At 42.8% G+C, this 16,838-nt stretch overlaps 1 protein-coding gene across 3 annotated transcripts in view; it reads right to left on the bottom strand.

Moving 5' to 3' along the window:
* Positions 1–16,838, bottom strand: part of GRB7 (growth factor receptor bound protein 7) — a 245,445-nt gene that overhangs the window by 47,985 nt on the left and 180,622 nt on the right. For all 3 annotated transcript variants that reach the window (XM_077459813.1, XM_077459815.1, XM_077459814.1), the window contains 3 exons: positions 15,085–15,206; positions 14,544–14,621; positions 14,123–14,260 (listed from right to left, as the gene is read on the bottom strand). In XM_077459813.1, coding sequence (XP_077315939.1) covers positions 14,123–14,260; positions 14,544–14,621; positions 15,085–15,206 — 338 coding nt within the window. The remainder of the gene's footprint in view (positions 1–14,122; positions 14,261–14,543; positions 14,622–15,084; positions 15,207–16,838) is intronic.

The following is a 16,838-nucleotide window of genomic DNA, read 5'->3' as shown; positions in this document are numbered from 1 at the left end:
CCCCCTACTGGTGACTAGAAGCAACTGCTTTTGTTAAAGAGAAAGTTTAAAATATAGAAAAGTGATGAAGGATAATGTCCAAGTATTCCTCAAAGCATAGCCTTTTGTTTTTTTTGTTTTTTTGCACACTGCTGCCTAAAAACTTAGCATTTTTAGACATACGGGTGTTTTGTTTTTTTACTGATCTAAATGCAGCCCATTGTTTTCAATGTCTGTAAACTCAGGTGTATAAACAAGCGCTGTGTATAAATGAGTGAAAAACAAAATACATAAATCTGAGTTGCCAGTCTGTATTTTATGTACCAAAAATTTTGGCCAGAAATACTGATGTTCAAAGATTAGTACCGTTGTCAAAGTATAGATCTAGGTTTATCCCAAGCATGTTTAACCTGCTGATAGTGGTGACCTCACTTACAGTCAAAAAGCGTAATGGGCTAGTATGCCCGTAGGAATTTTCAGCAGACTACCAGTGAAATATCTCCTAAACGGCACACGTGTAGGAGATATTTCCACTACCTATAGGTAAGCCTTATTCTAGGCTTACCAATAGGTAGAAGTCCAAAAAGTGGGTTTACAACCAGTTTAAGCTTTGCAAAAAAAAAATTAAAATTAAGCTGATTGCTAAATCTGGTGCAGCTCTGCAAAGAAACCCATCTCCAGTTTTAGTAAATCAACCCCATAGTGTTGAGTACAGGCATGTTTGACAATAGCCTGATGTCTCCCTATCTGTTATTCTTGAGTAGAACCCTGTGAAGCTATGGCCAACCTTAGAGATGGATTTCACAAAGTTTAATAATAATTGTAATAATCCCATTGCCCCAACCTGCAGCATAAAGTTCCAATAGTAAAGTGCTTCTCGCTACTTCTACTACTACTTCAGCAATAGTGCTTGAAAGATTCAGACCGTGCAGACCGTCTATATATTGTAGAGTTTCTCTTTAATTCCCATTTAGAAACCAGAGGCTTAGATATCAACAAGTTCCCACACAGTATAATGTTATAAGGAAGTTATTGTTAATAATTACTGCAATAGAGTTTGCACAACAGTGCAAATACAACAAGGAAATCAGTGGAAATCAATGGAAAATAATAATTACAAGAAAATCGACAGTAAATATGACCCATGGTACCACGTGCTAGTAGCCTACTGCTGGGTCCCACATCACTTTCTGTCCACATGATGGCAGGACACATAAATTGCGGTTTAATTTTTAACCTATCCTATGAGAACTTGTAGCAATTAATTAGGTATAGTCTACCATGTTCTGAAAAAATAAATAAAAAATAAACAAAAAAAAATAAATGATGGTTAAGGGGAGTAGGCCATAAAATGTACTTTTTTTTATTGAGTGAAGAGGGCTGACCTCTTTAGAGCTGTTTTTTTCAGGGGGGTCTTCATTAACCAAACCCCCATTTCCTTCTTTCCAATTTTTATCTGCTTTTCTTTTAGGTTCTTTATAAAAACAAATATACTATGTATAACCCTAATGATGAACTTCTCTCATTTGTGTCTGTTGAAGGAGAAGTAGAGCCAAAGCTCATTTGGCCTTACTTTGCCTATGAATCACAGGAGCGCACTTTGTTCTGTACTCCTGCGACCCATTTTCAGCTGACAGCGGGTTAAAGTCTGCTATCAGCTGACTTCGCTGAGCTGGTCCAGGCTACACAGAGATCCCGACTCTAAAGTAGGGATCCACCCAGATGCCTGGACTGGCACCTAGCTCAGCCTCTCAGTGAGCTACTGAGAAGCTGAGCCAGATGCTCCTGCCCTCCACAGCCCAGCGCTCCAGTGAGTGCTGGAGGGGCAGATCAGAGAGCCGGTGACTAACAATCACCGTCTCTCTGCTCTCTGAAGCCCAAGAACTTAGCAAACAGTGGTCTTTAATCACTCAGTTCTCGGTCTTAGAAGCAGCGGGGGACAGATTCAGCATCATAACGATGCTGCATCCATCTAGATAAAGGTTTGTTTATTTTGCATTCCAGAATTCTCTTTTAAATATATCACTGAAAGCTTTTTAATTACAGTGGTGTGAAAAAGTGTTTGCCCCCTTCCTCATTTCCTGTCCCTTTGCATGTTTGTCACACTTAAGTGTTTCGGAACATCAAACCAATTTAAACAATAGTCAAGGACAACACAAGTTAACACAAAATGCAATTTGTAAATGAAGGTGTTTATTATTAAAGGTGAAAAAAAATCCAAACCATCATGGCCCTGTGTGAAAAAGTGATTGCCCCCCTTGTTAAAACATACTATAACTGTGGTTGTCCACACCTGAGTTCAATTTCTCTAGCCACACCCAGGCCTGATTATTGCCACACCTGTTCACAATCAAGGCATCACTTAAATAGGAGCTGCTTGACACAGTAAGGTCCACCAGAAGATCCTTAAAAGCTACACATCATGCCGAGACCCAAAGAAATTCAGGAACAATTGAGAAAGAAAGTAATTGAGATCTATCAGTCTGGAAAGGGTTATAAAGCCATTTCCAAAGCTTTGGGAATCCAGCGAACCACAGTGAGAGCCATTATCCACAAATGGCGAAGACATGGAACAGTGGTGAACCTTCCCAGGAGTGGCCGGCCGCCCAAAATTACCCCAAGAGCGCAGCGACGACTCATCCAAGAGGTCACAAAAGACCCCACAACAACGTCCAAGGAACTGCAGGCCTCACTTGCCTCAGTTAAGGTCAGCGTTCATGCCTCCACCATCAGGAAAAGACTGGGCAAAAATGGCCTGCATGGCAGAGTTCCAAGGAGAAAACCACTGCTGAGCAAAAAGAACATCAAAGCTCGTCTCAATTTCTCCACAACACATCTTGATGATCCCCAAGACTTTTGGGACAACATTCTGTGGACCGATGAGACAAAAGTGGAACTCTTTGGAAGGTGTGTGTCCAAGTATATCTGGCGTAGAAGGAACACTGCATTTCATAAAAAGAACATTATACCAACAGTAAAATATGGTGGTGGTAGTGTGATGGTCTGGGGCTGTTTTGCTGCTTCAGGACCTGGAAGACTTGCCGTGATAAAAGGAACTATGAATTCTGCTGTCTACCAAGAGATCCTGAAGGAGAATGTCTGACCATCTGTTTGTGTACTCAAGCTGAAACGAACTTGGGTTCTGCAGCAGGACAATGATCCTAAACACAACAGCAAGTCCACCACCGAATGGCTGAAGAAAAACAAAATTAAGCTTTTGGAGTGGCCTAGCCAAAGTCCTGACCTGAATCCTATTGAGATGTTATGGTATGACCTTAAAAAGGCCGTTCATGCTCGAAAACCCTCTAATGTAACTGAATTAGGACAATTCTGCAAAGATGAGTGGGCCAAAATTCCTCCAGGACGCTGTAAAAGCCTCATTGCACGTTATCGCAAACGCTTGGTTGCAGTTGTTGCTGCTAAGGGTGGCCCAACCAGTTATTAGGTTTAGGGGGCAATCACTTTTTCACACATGGCCATGATGGTTTGGATTTTTTTTCACCTTTAATAATAAACACCTTCATTTACAAATTGCATTTTGTGTTTACTTGTGTTGTCCTTGACTATTGTTTAAATTGGTTTGATGTTCCGAAACACTTAAGTGTGACAAACATTCAAAGGAACAGGAAATGAGGAAAGGGGCAAACACTTTTTCACACCACTGTAGATCTGTTTGAGGAGTACAAATTGGTCGGTCAAACCCCCCCCCCCCCCCCCCCCGTCGCTCCCCCGATCAGCTGATCGGTGAACAAATCCCCTCCCTGTTGTTTGCCCATCCGCCCTGCAATTACCCCATCCAGGTCACAGGCAGCTTCCCCCTATATCTTCGCCCCTGCTCCTGGCCAATATGGTCGCTTCTTCTCTCAGCCAATCAGGTCTTAAGAGCCGCTTCCTGATTGGCCGGGAGGAGAAGCAGGAAGACCATAGCGAATAATAATTTTCTAGTCCTAGTTTTATTTCTGTGTGATGGGCTTCCTATTCCCATTCTTGTTATCTGTGAAAAAGCTCTGTACACTTATCCTGTGAGATAGGAGGCAAAACAAGCAGAGCTGCTGGCTTACTATCGGGTGTACATTCCAGTGTATTTCTGACCTGCTGTTTTGCCATTTGAGACCTACTATGGGGACACTGTTGGGTATTTTATGTGAGCGATTGACGCTTGCCATCTGGTAAGTGTGCATTCTTTGTGGTGTTTGCACTTTTGGTGATGGAAGATTGCACAATTTGTTTTAAATACTAATTGGACATTATCTGAGTTTATTCACTTTAGACTTGGTTCACTTCATCACTATTTATAATTTTTTATATTTTCATATTTTATTTGCATATTTATATATATTTTTATTATAAATTTATATATGTATATATATTTTCACATTTATTAATTTAAATATTAATTTAAGTAGCTTCAACAATAATTTCCATTAATTGGTATTTTCTTCTTTCATTTGTATTTATTACTTCACATAAATGTTTGATTACTTAAGAGATTCACTCATCAATTAAGGTTTCCCCCCTAGAGGGGATAAAGTATTATTAGCGCAGCTATTTCTTCTTTTTTCCAATAATTTGCTATTGTCACACAATTAGGTGGGCTCAGGGCGCATTGGCTGGTGGATCAGCATGAAAGACATGGAACTATTATATACAGAACTTCATTAATGCCAATTTCCATACTACCTCGGTCTATGTTTGACTATTTTTGTTTGCACATAGGAGGGATCTATTGAGAGGTTCTTGAATTCAGCATTATGTAATGAAGTATTTGTGTTATCACAGGTATACAGCACCATCAATTTACGCAGTACTTTACATATACACTATATATATATATATATATATATATATATATTGTGGCAGCAGGCAGGTAAAGTCACCTGGTTGTATCCAGGATGGTAAATATGTGTGTCCTAGATTCAGGCTTTATGCAGACTTTTACAATTAGAGGGGAAGAGTTAATGAGCCCAGCTGAATTAAGTGGGCTCATTAAGGCCTCTACAAAAAACCCCAGCATGCATAGGGAGATGCTCCATCCTGGAACCAGTTTTGTGTGTATAGACTGGGGAGTCTGAGATCTGTTCTGTGCGGTGAGTTAACGCCTGTGTGGCAAACCCCTACAATAGAGACAGGGACTGGGGCAGCACAAGGCTGCACCCAGTTGTTAGACAGGGAGTCTACGTGTGTAGTTAGAGGTCAAGCTGACCAGGATTTATTTTCTTGTTTTATTTTGTTTGGCTGTTATATGTATCACTGCATGTAGCCTAAATAAACCGGATCTTTTGTTTTTTGCACCTACAACGCTGTCTGCTGTGCCTGACTTTGTGTTGTGAACCCATCCAGGGGGTCACACACACCCGTTACCGAGCGAACCCCCTCACAGTTGGTGGAGAATTTTGGCAGTTTTTTTTATTTTTTTTTTTGTTAAGGCCAGCATGGAGGAGATACTGAGACAGCTGGCTCTAGCAAATGCAAACCAGCAGCAAATAAATGCAGGTTTACAAAAGAGCCTTGCAGCTCAACAACAAGCCCAGCAGCAGGCAAATGCAAATCAGCAGCAGACAAATGCAACTTTGCAGCAGAGTTTGGAAGCCCAGCAGCAGGCAAATGCAAATCAGCAGCAGACAAATGCAACTTTGCAGCAGAGTTTGGAAGCTCAGCAACAAGCCCAGCAGCGATCTGAAGCCCGCTTCATAGACCTGTTGCAGAAGCAAGAGCAGAATTTTCAACAGAAAATAGAGACATTAATACAGCAACGTCCGCAGACCAATGAAACAAGTGGTTACAATAATACCGCATCCTTTGGTGTGAGCCGTTTACTGCCAAAAATGACTGGAGAGGATGATCCGGAGGTGTTTTTGACCACATTTGAAAGGACTGCTGAAAGGGAAAAGTGGCCTAAGGAGCAATGGGCTGGACTGGTGGCCCCTCTGTTAACTGGGGAATCGCAGAAAGCTTATTATGACCTAGAGCCTGACCAAGCAAAAGACTATGTGGTGCTAAAAGCAGAAATATTGGCACGGCTGGGTGTCACCCTGGCAGTCTGGGCTCAGCGTGTGCATAACTGGACTTTTCAGGTTGGAAAACCCCCCAGGTCTCAAATGTATGACCTCATTCACCTGAGCAGAAAGTGGCTGCAGCCAGAGACTTTGACCGCACCAAACATTGTGGAACGTGTTGTTATGGATCGTTTCCTGAGAGCTCTTCCTACTGCCATCCAAAAATGGGTAAGCCATGGAGACCCAGAAAATGCAGATAAACTTGTGGATCTGGTTGAGAGGTACTTGGCTACAGAGAACTTGACCACCTCTTCCAGGGACTCACGGACTTTCCCCCCTAAGACCAGATCATCCCCAGTGGCGGGTAAGATGACTCCAAGGGGTGAGGGTGGAGAGAGTGAGAGGGTGGGAGTTCTACCTAAGGTCTGGCGGGAGCAGCCCAGGAAGCCCATGCTGCAAGAGGCAGCGAAAAAAATTATTTGCTACCGCTGCCGGCAAGAGGGACATATTGCAGCCAATTGCCCAGTTGTGGATGAGCCTATGCAATGTGACTTTATAAGGGAGAGACGTCAGTCGCTGTTTGCGACAGTTGCATGCACTGCCATTCGGAGACCTGAGAAACATTTATGTAAAATGTGTATTAATGGTAGACATGTTGATGTGTTGCTAGATTCAGGTAGCCTGGTAACATTGATAAAAGCTGAATTAGTTACTACAGAGGTCTCTGGGAAGAACAGGGTGGCTGTTATTTGTGTGCATGGGGACACCCGAGAGTATCCTGTAACTTCAGTGTTTTTTGAGACCCCCAAAGGTAACCTCTCTCATCAGGTGGGGTTAGTGTCTCACTTACCACATGATGCTATTGTGGGAAGGGATTTTCCAAAATTCTGGGAACTCTGGGATTGTCCTGAGGCCCCCATTGGTGCCCCTATAAACCAGGAAGATGACCAGAATTCCTCTGGGAGTGGTGAGGACTCTCCTGAATTTCCCTTGTCGGTATTGGCGGGGGAAACTCGAGAAACTGGGGAGGAGCCAACATCCTCAGATGAAAACATGCCGTCTGTGGAGTTTTCGGATCTTGAGGTTCACAGGGAAAATTTTGCCACAGAACAGTTAAAAGACCCCACCCTAATAAAGGCACGGGAAAATGTGGTGAAAATAGATGGCGAGTTAGTGAACCCAGATAGGACTTGCCCTTATCCGTACTTCACTATGGAAAGGGACCTGCTATATCGAGTGGCTCAAAGGGCAGAAGAAACCATTGAGCAACTTGTAGTGCCCAAACCTTACAGGAAGTTGGTGTTAGAATTGGCTCATGGACACATTCTGGGAGGTCATCTGGGGACAGAGAAAACCAGAGAGAGGGTATTGCAGAGATTCTATTGGCCTGGGGTCATGAAGGAAATAGAAAAGTATTGTTCCTCCTGCCCTGTGTGTCAGAAGTCGGCACCTATGCCACATTTCCGTAACCCACTGGTACCTCTTCCTATCATTGAGGTCCCCTTTGAGAGGATCACAATGGATTTGGTAGGTCTGATAATGAAGTCTGCTAGGGGGCATCAGTACATTTTGGTTATATTGGACTATGCCACCCGTTATCCGGAAGCAATTCCTCTCCGAAATACCTCGGCCAAAACCATAGCCAAAGAGCTATCCCTTGTTTTTAGCCGCGTGGGTATTTGTAAGGAACTGCTTACGGACCAAGGTACACCCTTTATGTCCCGGGTTATGAAAGAATTATGCAAGTTGTACAAAGTGAAGCAATTGCGTACATCTGTGTATCACCCCCAAACAGATGGGTTGGTTGAAAGATTCAACAAAACCCTAAAACAAATGTTAAAGAAGGTGGTGGATAGAGATGGAAAGAATTGGGATTGTCTAATACCCTATCTGATGTTTGCCATTAGGGAGGTACCCCAATCCTCTACGGGTTTCTCACCCTTCGAGTTGCTCTATGGGAGACACCCAAGAGGGCTGCTGGATATCGCCAAGGAAACTTGGGAAAATGAGAGTTCTCCTCACAGGAGTGTGATTGAGCATGTCGCCCTGATGCAAGATAGAATTGCACAGGTAATGCCAATTGTAAAGGAACATTTAACCCAAGCGCAGTTAGCACAGCAGAGAGTGTACAACTGTGGGGCCAAGACCCGTACTTTTTCCCCGGGGGATAGGGTCTTGGTGCTAGTCCCTACGGTTGAAAGCAAATTTCTGGCCAAATGGCAAGGTCCATATGAAGTAATTGAAAAAATTAGTGAGGTGAACTACAGGGTTAGACAGCCAGGAAGGCGAAAGCCGGAGCAGATCTATCACGTCAATCTGCTGAAAGCCTGGAGGGATAGGGAATCCCTAGTCGCAGAGACTTTGTCACAAGTACAGCCTGATTGCTTAGTTCCTGAGGTTGGAATAGCAGACACCTTATCGAAAGCCCAACAACAGGAGGTTAAAGAGTTTGTACTTCGTAACAAAGAGATTTTCTCTGAGCTTCCGGGACAAACATCTGGCGTAGAGCATGACATTATCACCCCGCCAGGAGAAAGGGTAAAACTAAAACCTTATAGAATACCAGAGGCCCGACGGGAGGCAATACGTGGGGAGGTTCAAAGGATGCTGGAATTGGGTGTGATAGAGGAGTCCCAGAGTGACTGGTCCAGTCCTATTGTACTAGTGCCCAAACCTGATGGGAGCTGGCGGTTTTGTAACGATTTTAGACAATTAAATAAAGTTACAAAATTTGACACCTACCCCATGCCACGTATAGATGAGTTGATTGACCGGCTGGGAACAGCCCGATATATGACAACTCTTGATCTCACCAAAGGGTATTGGCAAATTCCCCTGGCCGAGTCGGCCAAGGAGAAAACTGTGTTTGTAACCCCAGATGGGGCATTCCAATATAAGAGAATGCCGTTTGGGTTACAGAATGCACCGGCAACATTCCAGCGGAAAATGGATAAGATTCTGAGGCCCCATCAGAAATATGCTGCAGCTTACCTGGATGATGTGATTATCCATAGCACAGACTGGGTCTCACATTTGCCAAAAGTACAAGCAGTCCTAGACTCTATCCGGGAAGCTGGGTTTACGGCCAATCCAAAGAAGTGTACCATTGGACAGGAGGAGGCCAAATATCTTGGGTACACTATTGGGAGGGGGGTGATAAAACCCCAAGTCAATAAAGTCGAGGCCATACAGAGTTGGCCACGTCCCAACAGCAAGAAACAGGTACGAGCCTTTCTGGGAATCGCTGGCTATTATCGACGATTCATTCTCCATTTTGCTTCTCAGGCTGTGCCCCTCACCAACCTGACAAAAGGGAAAGAGTCGGTTATGGTTAAATGGTCCCCAGAGGCTGAGGAAGCATTTCAGTCCTTAAAAACAGCCTTATGTAGCCAGCCAGTGTTGTACTCACCAGACTTCTCTAAGGACTTTGTTGTACAAACTGATGCATCAGACGTTGGGTTAGGAGCAGTGTTATCCCAGGTCTGGAAAGGGGAAGAGCACCCAGTCATTTACCTCAGCAGGAAGTTGAAGTCCCATGAGGTAAATTACTCCACGATTGAGAAGGAATGTTTAGCAGTGAAGTGGGCTCTAGATTCCCTTCGGTACTATCTGCTAGGTAGGCACTTTGACCTGGTGACTGATCACGCTCCTTTAAAGTGGATGGCTCAGAACAAGGAGACCAATAGAAGGGTAAATAGGTGGTTCCTAGCCCTACAGGAATTTAACTTTACAGTTAAGCATCGCCCTGGTGTTAAAATGGGGAATGTGGATGCTTTGTCTCGGATACATGCGTGTCTGACTGCTGGTGTTACAACCCCAAGGTTGAAACAAGAGGGGGGGGTATGTGGCAGCAGGCAGGTAAAGTCACCTGGTTGTATCCAGGATGGTAAATATGTGTGTCCTAGATTCAGGCTTTATGCAGACTTTTACAATTAGAGGGGAAGAGTTAATGAGCCCAGCTGAATTAAGTGGGCTCATTAAGGCCTCTACAAAAAACCCCAGCATGCATAGGGAGATGCTCCATCCTGGAACCAGTTTTGTGTGTATAGACTGGGGAGTCTGAGATCTGTTCTGTGCGGTGAGTTAACGCCTGTGTGGCAAACCCCTACAATAGAGACAGGGACTGGGGCAGCACAAGGCTGCACCCAGTTGTTAGACAGGGAGTCTACGTGTGTAGTTAGAGGTCAAGCTGACCAGGATTTATTTTCTTGTTTTATTTTGTTTGGCTGTTATATGTATCACTGCATGTAGCCTAAATAAACCGGATCTTTTGTTTTTTGCACCTACAACACTGTCTGCTGTGCCTGACTTTGTGTTGTGAACCCATCCAGGGGGTCACACACACCCGCTACCGAGCGAACCCCCTCACAATATATATATATATACACACACACTCACCAACCACTTTATTAGGTTCAAACCAAGCATCAGAATGGTTGTTGGTGCAAGGAGGGCTGGCCTGAGTATTTCAATAATGAATGATCTACTGGGATTTTCACACACAACCATCTCTAGAGTTTACAGAGAATGGTCCGAAAAAGAGAAAATATCCAGCGAGAGGCAGTTTTGTGGACAAAAATGCCTTGTTGATGTCAGAGGAGAATGGGCTGACTGGTTTGAGTCGATAGAAAAGCAAACGTAACTCAAATAACCACTCATTACAACCAAGGTATGTAGAATACCATCTCTGAACATACAACACATTAAACCTCAAAGTAGATGGGCTACAGCAGCAGAAGACCACATGGGTGGCACTCCTGTCAGTTAAGAACAGGAAACTGAGGCTACAATTCGTACAGGCTCACCAAAATTGGGCAATAGAAGATTGGAAAAACGTTGACTGGTCTGATGAGTCTCGATTTCAGCTGTGACATTCAGATGGTAGGGTCAGAATTTGGTGTAAACAACATGAAAGCATGGATCCATCCTGCCTTGTATCAACAGTTCAGGCTGGTGGTGTAATGGTGTGGGGGATATTTTCCTGCTACACTTTGGGCCCCTTAGTACCAACTGAGCATCATTTAAATGCCACGGCCTACCTGAGTATTGTTGCTGACCATGTCCATCCCTTTATGACTACAGTGTCCCCATCTTCTGATGGTTCCTTCCAGCAGGATAATGCACCATGTCACAAAGCTCCAATCATCTCTCCACTGGTTTCTTGAACATAACAATGAGGTCACTGTACTCCAATGGCTTCCACAGTCACCAGATCTCAATCCATTACAGCACATTTGTAATGTGGTGGAATGGGAGATTCGTATTGTGGATGTGCAGCCGACAAATCTGCAGCAACTGCGTGATGCTATCATGTCAATATGGACCACAATCTCTGAGGAATGTTTCCAACACCTTGTTGAATCTATGCCATGGAGAATTAAGGCAATTCTGAAGACAAAAGAAGGTCCCCCCGGTACTAGTTAAGTGTACCTAATAAAGTGGGCGGTGCATGTATATCTTATTGTACATTTACATCAATCCCTGGCCTCAAGAAGCTCACATTAATACATACACATACTAGGGCCAATTTATTTAGGAGTCAATTAACCTACCAGCTTGTCTTTGGAGTGTGGAAGGAAACCGGAGTACCCAGAGGAAACCCACATGGCCACAGGTTTTAGAACATAATATTAACTCATAGATGCCGAGGGTGTGATTTGAACCAACAACTCTAGTGCTGCTAGACAGAAGCGCTAAACACTTAGCAGCTGTGCTGCCCATATATTAAATCCAGGGCAGTAACGCTAAAGATGGCCATTCACTGATTGAGTTTTAGCAAGTTCCTGATAAAAATTCTGTGCAGGTGGTGTCGTGGTTGGGATTCAAACCAATATTTTTTTTATTGATATGTAGTTATAGCACTCGACCCTAAAAATCCCAAAACTGTTTTCTCTAGTAATATTTTTTTGCACAATTCACATTTGTGTTTTAAGGTGTTAAATTGAAAAAAAAAATGCTATTTGCAGCACGTTTTGGAACAGGTTTCAATAACTGCAACTTCCAAAGGGATTAATGCTATTGACTGTAAATGCACCCAATGTTATCGACTGCATCATCCATCGAAGACCTTTGCGTGATATGGACTTTACAGTAAATTGGTTAGATGACATGTATATGGAGTCTGGATCAATTTTATGGCGATGTTCGATTTTGTGACAATGATTCTATGTGCAATAAATGCCTTATACTTGTTTGTGTTTTCCGTAGTAGATTACACTATCCAAGAATATCATAATACCTTCAGGTTCAGGAAAGAGGAAAGGCATATACGGCCTTATCACACCCATCTAACATTACAGCCATCACCTCTGACACAGTAATGTCACCATTTTACTGTTGTAAATAATTCACCATAAAGAGCAGTGTGCCAGAAACTCCCTAATCCTCTTAAAAGCATATGAAACCTCACAACATTTTTTTGCTTACAGGGCATCAAACCCTGTTTTATGATTTGTAAAGTTTATAACTTATGAATGTTTTGTTTTTAAAACCTAGGTATGGTATATATATATATATATCTCTTAAAGTGTAGCTTCTGATTTAACAGTCAGGGGTTTCTTCACCCATCTTCGGGGCACCTGCATTAGGAATATGGGCTGTGACCAGTGTTCCTTTTGGCATCAAATTTCGATTTAGTTTTGATTAGATCATAGTATTTTGACTACTATATAAGTCTTAGTCATCTGCAATTGTTTTAGTTATAGTCATATTTAGTTGACTAAAATCTGCAGTACATTTTAGTCGACTAAAATCGAATGTTTAGTTAAATTGTAATGCATTATTTAAGTATTTCTCTAGAATTTCCAAACTCATTATATACTCTTGGATTAAAAAAAAATCTAATATCATGTGATTATTTATGGTATCAAGGTTTAAGCTCTGGATGGTCAGAGGAGGCCTGTAATGCTGCACAGTCAGTGGTCTGGACAGTGGTCTGAGGAGGCCTGTAGTGTACAGTGGTCTGGATGGCGGTCTGAGGAGCCCTGTAATGCACAGTGCTCTGGACGGCAGACTGAGGAGGCCTTTTATGCATAGTGCTCTGGGATGGTGGTCTGAGAGACCTGTAATGTTGCATAGTGCTTTGGAAGGTGGTTTGAGGAGGCCCGTAATGCTGCACAATGCTCTGGACGGTAGTCTGAGGAGTCCTGTAATGCTACACATTGTTCTGAGTGGTCTGGGTAGGCCTGTAATGCACAGTCTTCTGGGCAGTCTGAGTCCTGTAATGCTACACAGTGCTCTGGTAATCTGGACGTTCAGGACTGGGGAGGCTTGTAATGCACAATGCTCTATACAGTTGTCTGAGAAGGCCTATACTGCTACACAGTGCTCTGGGCGATCCGAGGAGGCTTGTAATGCATTGCACAGTGCTCTGGACAGTCTGTGGAGGCCTATAATGCTGCACAGTGCTCAGGGCGGTCTGAGGAGGTCTATAATGCACAGTGCTCTAGACAGTCATGAGTCGGGACTCTCAGGAGGCCTGTAATGCACAGTGCTCTAGACGGTGGTCTGAGGAGGCCTGCAATGCTGCACAGTGCTAAGCACCTCACACCCCACCACACACCACTAAGCACACTATGGTTGCTACCTTCCTTGCTGGGCTTCTTTGGAGCTCCAAGGAAACCGTAAGTTTGTGTGGGTAAACCTCACATTTGTGTTCATCAGAGTTTTCTTCAATTGCTGAAAATGTGGGGTAATTTTCGTTTTTGTCACTAGAAATATGCCGCTGACGAAAATTATGCCAAAAATTTTTTTGTCTATGAAATTAACACTGGCTTCACAGCTGGCTTCCCACTTTGTAAATAGTCCAGCAGGCTTTTGGGATCTATGATCTGTCCCAGGAGGTTGTGGGCATGGAGTGGGCATGGAGTGGGCAGGGAGGGAGGGGGACTTCCGATGAAATCGCCTAGGTGATCCGACCGGAAGTGTGAGTGGGTACCTGGTTCTGACAAAAAAAGTTTCAAAAGAAGAAGGGGGGGGGGGGGATGGTATAAAATGGAACATGCTGCGCTTTATCCATATGGGAATTAGGTCTCTTGGAACCAAGAGCACACAGTCCCACGCCAACATCTATATTCACAACAATAAATAAATAAATAAATAATGATTCTTGTAGGCTTTTATGTATGCCTCTTGCACAATGTACGTACCTTTGAGGTCCCCTTGGTGGAGTAATAAAGCCCTGACCGGCGCAGGAAAAAGAAGAATCGTTTCCAGACTTTGCGCCCACTTTCCTTCATATGTAAATAGCCTTGGATCTCGGGCCAACTGCCCGAGTTGAGGAAATTCTGCAAAGGAATATAATGATAAAATTTCACCCTTGATACATGTAATTAAGCAATCTTGGATTTACATAGATGCAGCCCAGACTTGTTTCAGATGTCCAGTCTATGTAATACAAACCTGACTAGTGGTTGGTTTCACCCTTCTCTGACCTGTATAGTCAGCGTACAGAATGTCCCAGACACTGTCAGGCTGTCAGCAAGAACCACAGAGTCCAAATACGATGCCTAGGAACTTTTCCCAACACTGGAGGCCAAGATCTTTTGCCTCATCTAGTCTTATACGCACCTGTATGAGCTCTGAGTGAGAGAGTCCTTTGTGAGCTTCTAGGTTTCCAGCAATCATGTCCTCTGGGAATAATGCATACTGGGGGGGACAAAAATAAAATATACTATTAATCTATATATGTTTAGGGCGAAAAAGAAAGTTATTTTCTTGGATTCAATTTAAAGTCTCTGCTAGGTTTATTTCTGTTTTTTATGACCCTATTGGGGAAATTTTCCTTCATTTCCCCGTTACTGTGACACCAGGACAAGAAATATGAACAGCTGTCACTGAGATTAGATACAAAAGGGAATGCTAGGCTTATATGGCTTATATCATATAATATATGGCTTAAATCTGTACTTTATGAAGATATGACCTGTCTGGATCAACAATGATCACATGTTGTAAAAATGCAACAGGTCAAATATTTGTACTGAGGTTAGTCATGCAGAGGAGTATAACCAGAGCATACCTGAATGACAAAAGAGGAGTAACATATAATTATCTAAAAATGACTGGTCCCAACCATCTAACTGTTTCTGTGTAGGCTCTTTGTACTCACTGGAGATCCTCGGAATAGTTCATACTTGGTGAAATTCTTTCGAAAAATGAACTTGCTGTCTCCTCCTGCAGGCCACATGGCCTGAACCTCCACCACTGATTCGTGATCTTCAAGGCAGCGTTCTGCAAGATAAAATAATACAATAATAAGTGTCTGCATTTGCACAACAGTAATGGCCGGGTCTAGTATTTTCCACTGAGTCTGCCAATGCTAGGTTTAAATGCATGGACCACAACAGTCCTCAGCAATTTCACATCTGATGTTTCATTTATTTAATGTTTTAGAGCAATCTGCTGAACAAAATTGTAGTGGAAATCAACTGAAAGCATAACAAAGTCAACTAAAAGCCATTTGTGATTATACTTCACCTTGATTTGACCGCTTAAAGCCAGATAATGTTTCGAACCATTGGTGGCAGTTTTCTCTAGACCATCCAATTTTATGCAATTGTATTTTAGAGTAATCCGCTGAGCAAAATTGTAGTAGAAATCAATTGAAAGCAAATCAAAGTCGACCAAAAGCCAATTGTGATTACCTTAATGTATATGTTTATGGGTATTGGAGTCCCTTGTGGTTCAGAGTTTGTATCTGTTATATGGCTGATAAATATGGGAGGCATAAAGGAGTACATCTTTAAAGGAAGAGTAGTTCAACCTGCCTCCTATCCGACTGAACATAGTTACATAGTAGGTGAGGTTGAAAAAAAGACACAAGTCCATCCTACTGTATGTGTGTGATTATATGTCAGTATTACATTGTATATCCCTGTATGTTGTGGTCTTTCAGGTGCTCATCTAATAGTTTTTTGAAACTATCAATCCCCCCCGATGAGACCACCACCTGTGGAAGGGAATTCCACACCCTTGCCACTTTTAAGCCCCATACACACGATTAGAAATTCTGCCAGCAAAAGTCGGATGTGAGCTTTTGGTCAGAAATTCCAACCGTGTGTATGCTCCATCGGACTTTTGCTAGCAGAATTCCAGCCAGCAAAAGATTGAGAGTTCTCTATTTTTCGCTTGGAAATTCCGATCGTCTATACAAATTCCGATGCGTAAAATTCCTACGCATGCTCGGAAGCATTGAACTTCATTTTCTCAGCTCGTCGTAGTGTTGTACGTCACTGCGTTCTTGACGCTCGAAAGTTCAGAGAACTTTTGTATGATCGTGTGTATGCAAGCCAAGCTTGAGTGGAATTCTATCAGAAAAAGCATCAGTTTTTTCCGATGGATAATACGCTCGTGTGTATGCGGCATTACAGTAAAGAACTCTCTACGTAGTTTAAAGTTAAACCTTGTTTCTTCTCATTTTAATGAGTAGCCCCGAGTCTTGTTAAACTGCGAAAAAGTTTTATCCCTATTGTGGGGTCACCAGTATGGTATTTGTATATACATTTAATGTTAATTGTATGTCTTTGATGACGCCATTTATGACGTAGTGTGTAGGGCGGAGCATAGCATGCTGTCATCATGTGTTCTGTAAGTTTTATTCTTGTTTTTAATAAAAAGTGCTTTTCTTTTACATGCGATGTGGCAAAATACGTTTTGGGAGATGCAGTTGAGAACTGGCCAGCAGATGTCCTCAACTGCTCATGTCTTTCATTGTTCATCTAATAAAACACTGATTGACCTCTTTTGTTTGAGGTCTACCTTTTGCTTGTAAGATCTTACTTTGAATACGATGAGAGAGCTGATATCACAGAAGAGATTTTGTTTGGAAGTTGGCGCAGTATTTTCTGTATTTCATTTTGTTTG

Source organism: Lithobates pipiens, unplaced genomic scaffold, assembly GCF_037356315.1.
Source record: "Lithobates pipiens isolate NorthernLeopardFrog02 unplaced genomic scaffold, aLitPip1_a1.2 Scaffold_28, whole genome shotgun sequence".
Classification (NCBI taxonomy): Eukaryota; Metazoa; Chordata; class Amphibia; order Anura; family Ranidae; genus Lithobates; species Lithobates pipiens.
The sequence above is the reverse complement of the archived record's forward strand: the minus strand, read 5'-3'. Positions and strand labels throughout refer to the sequence as shown.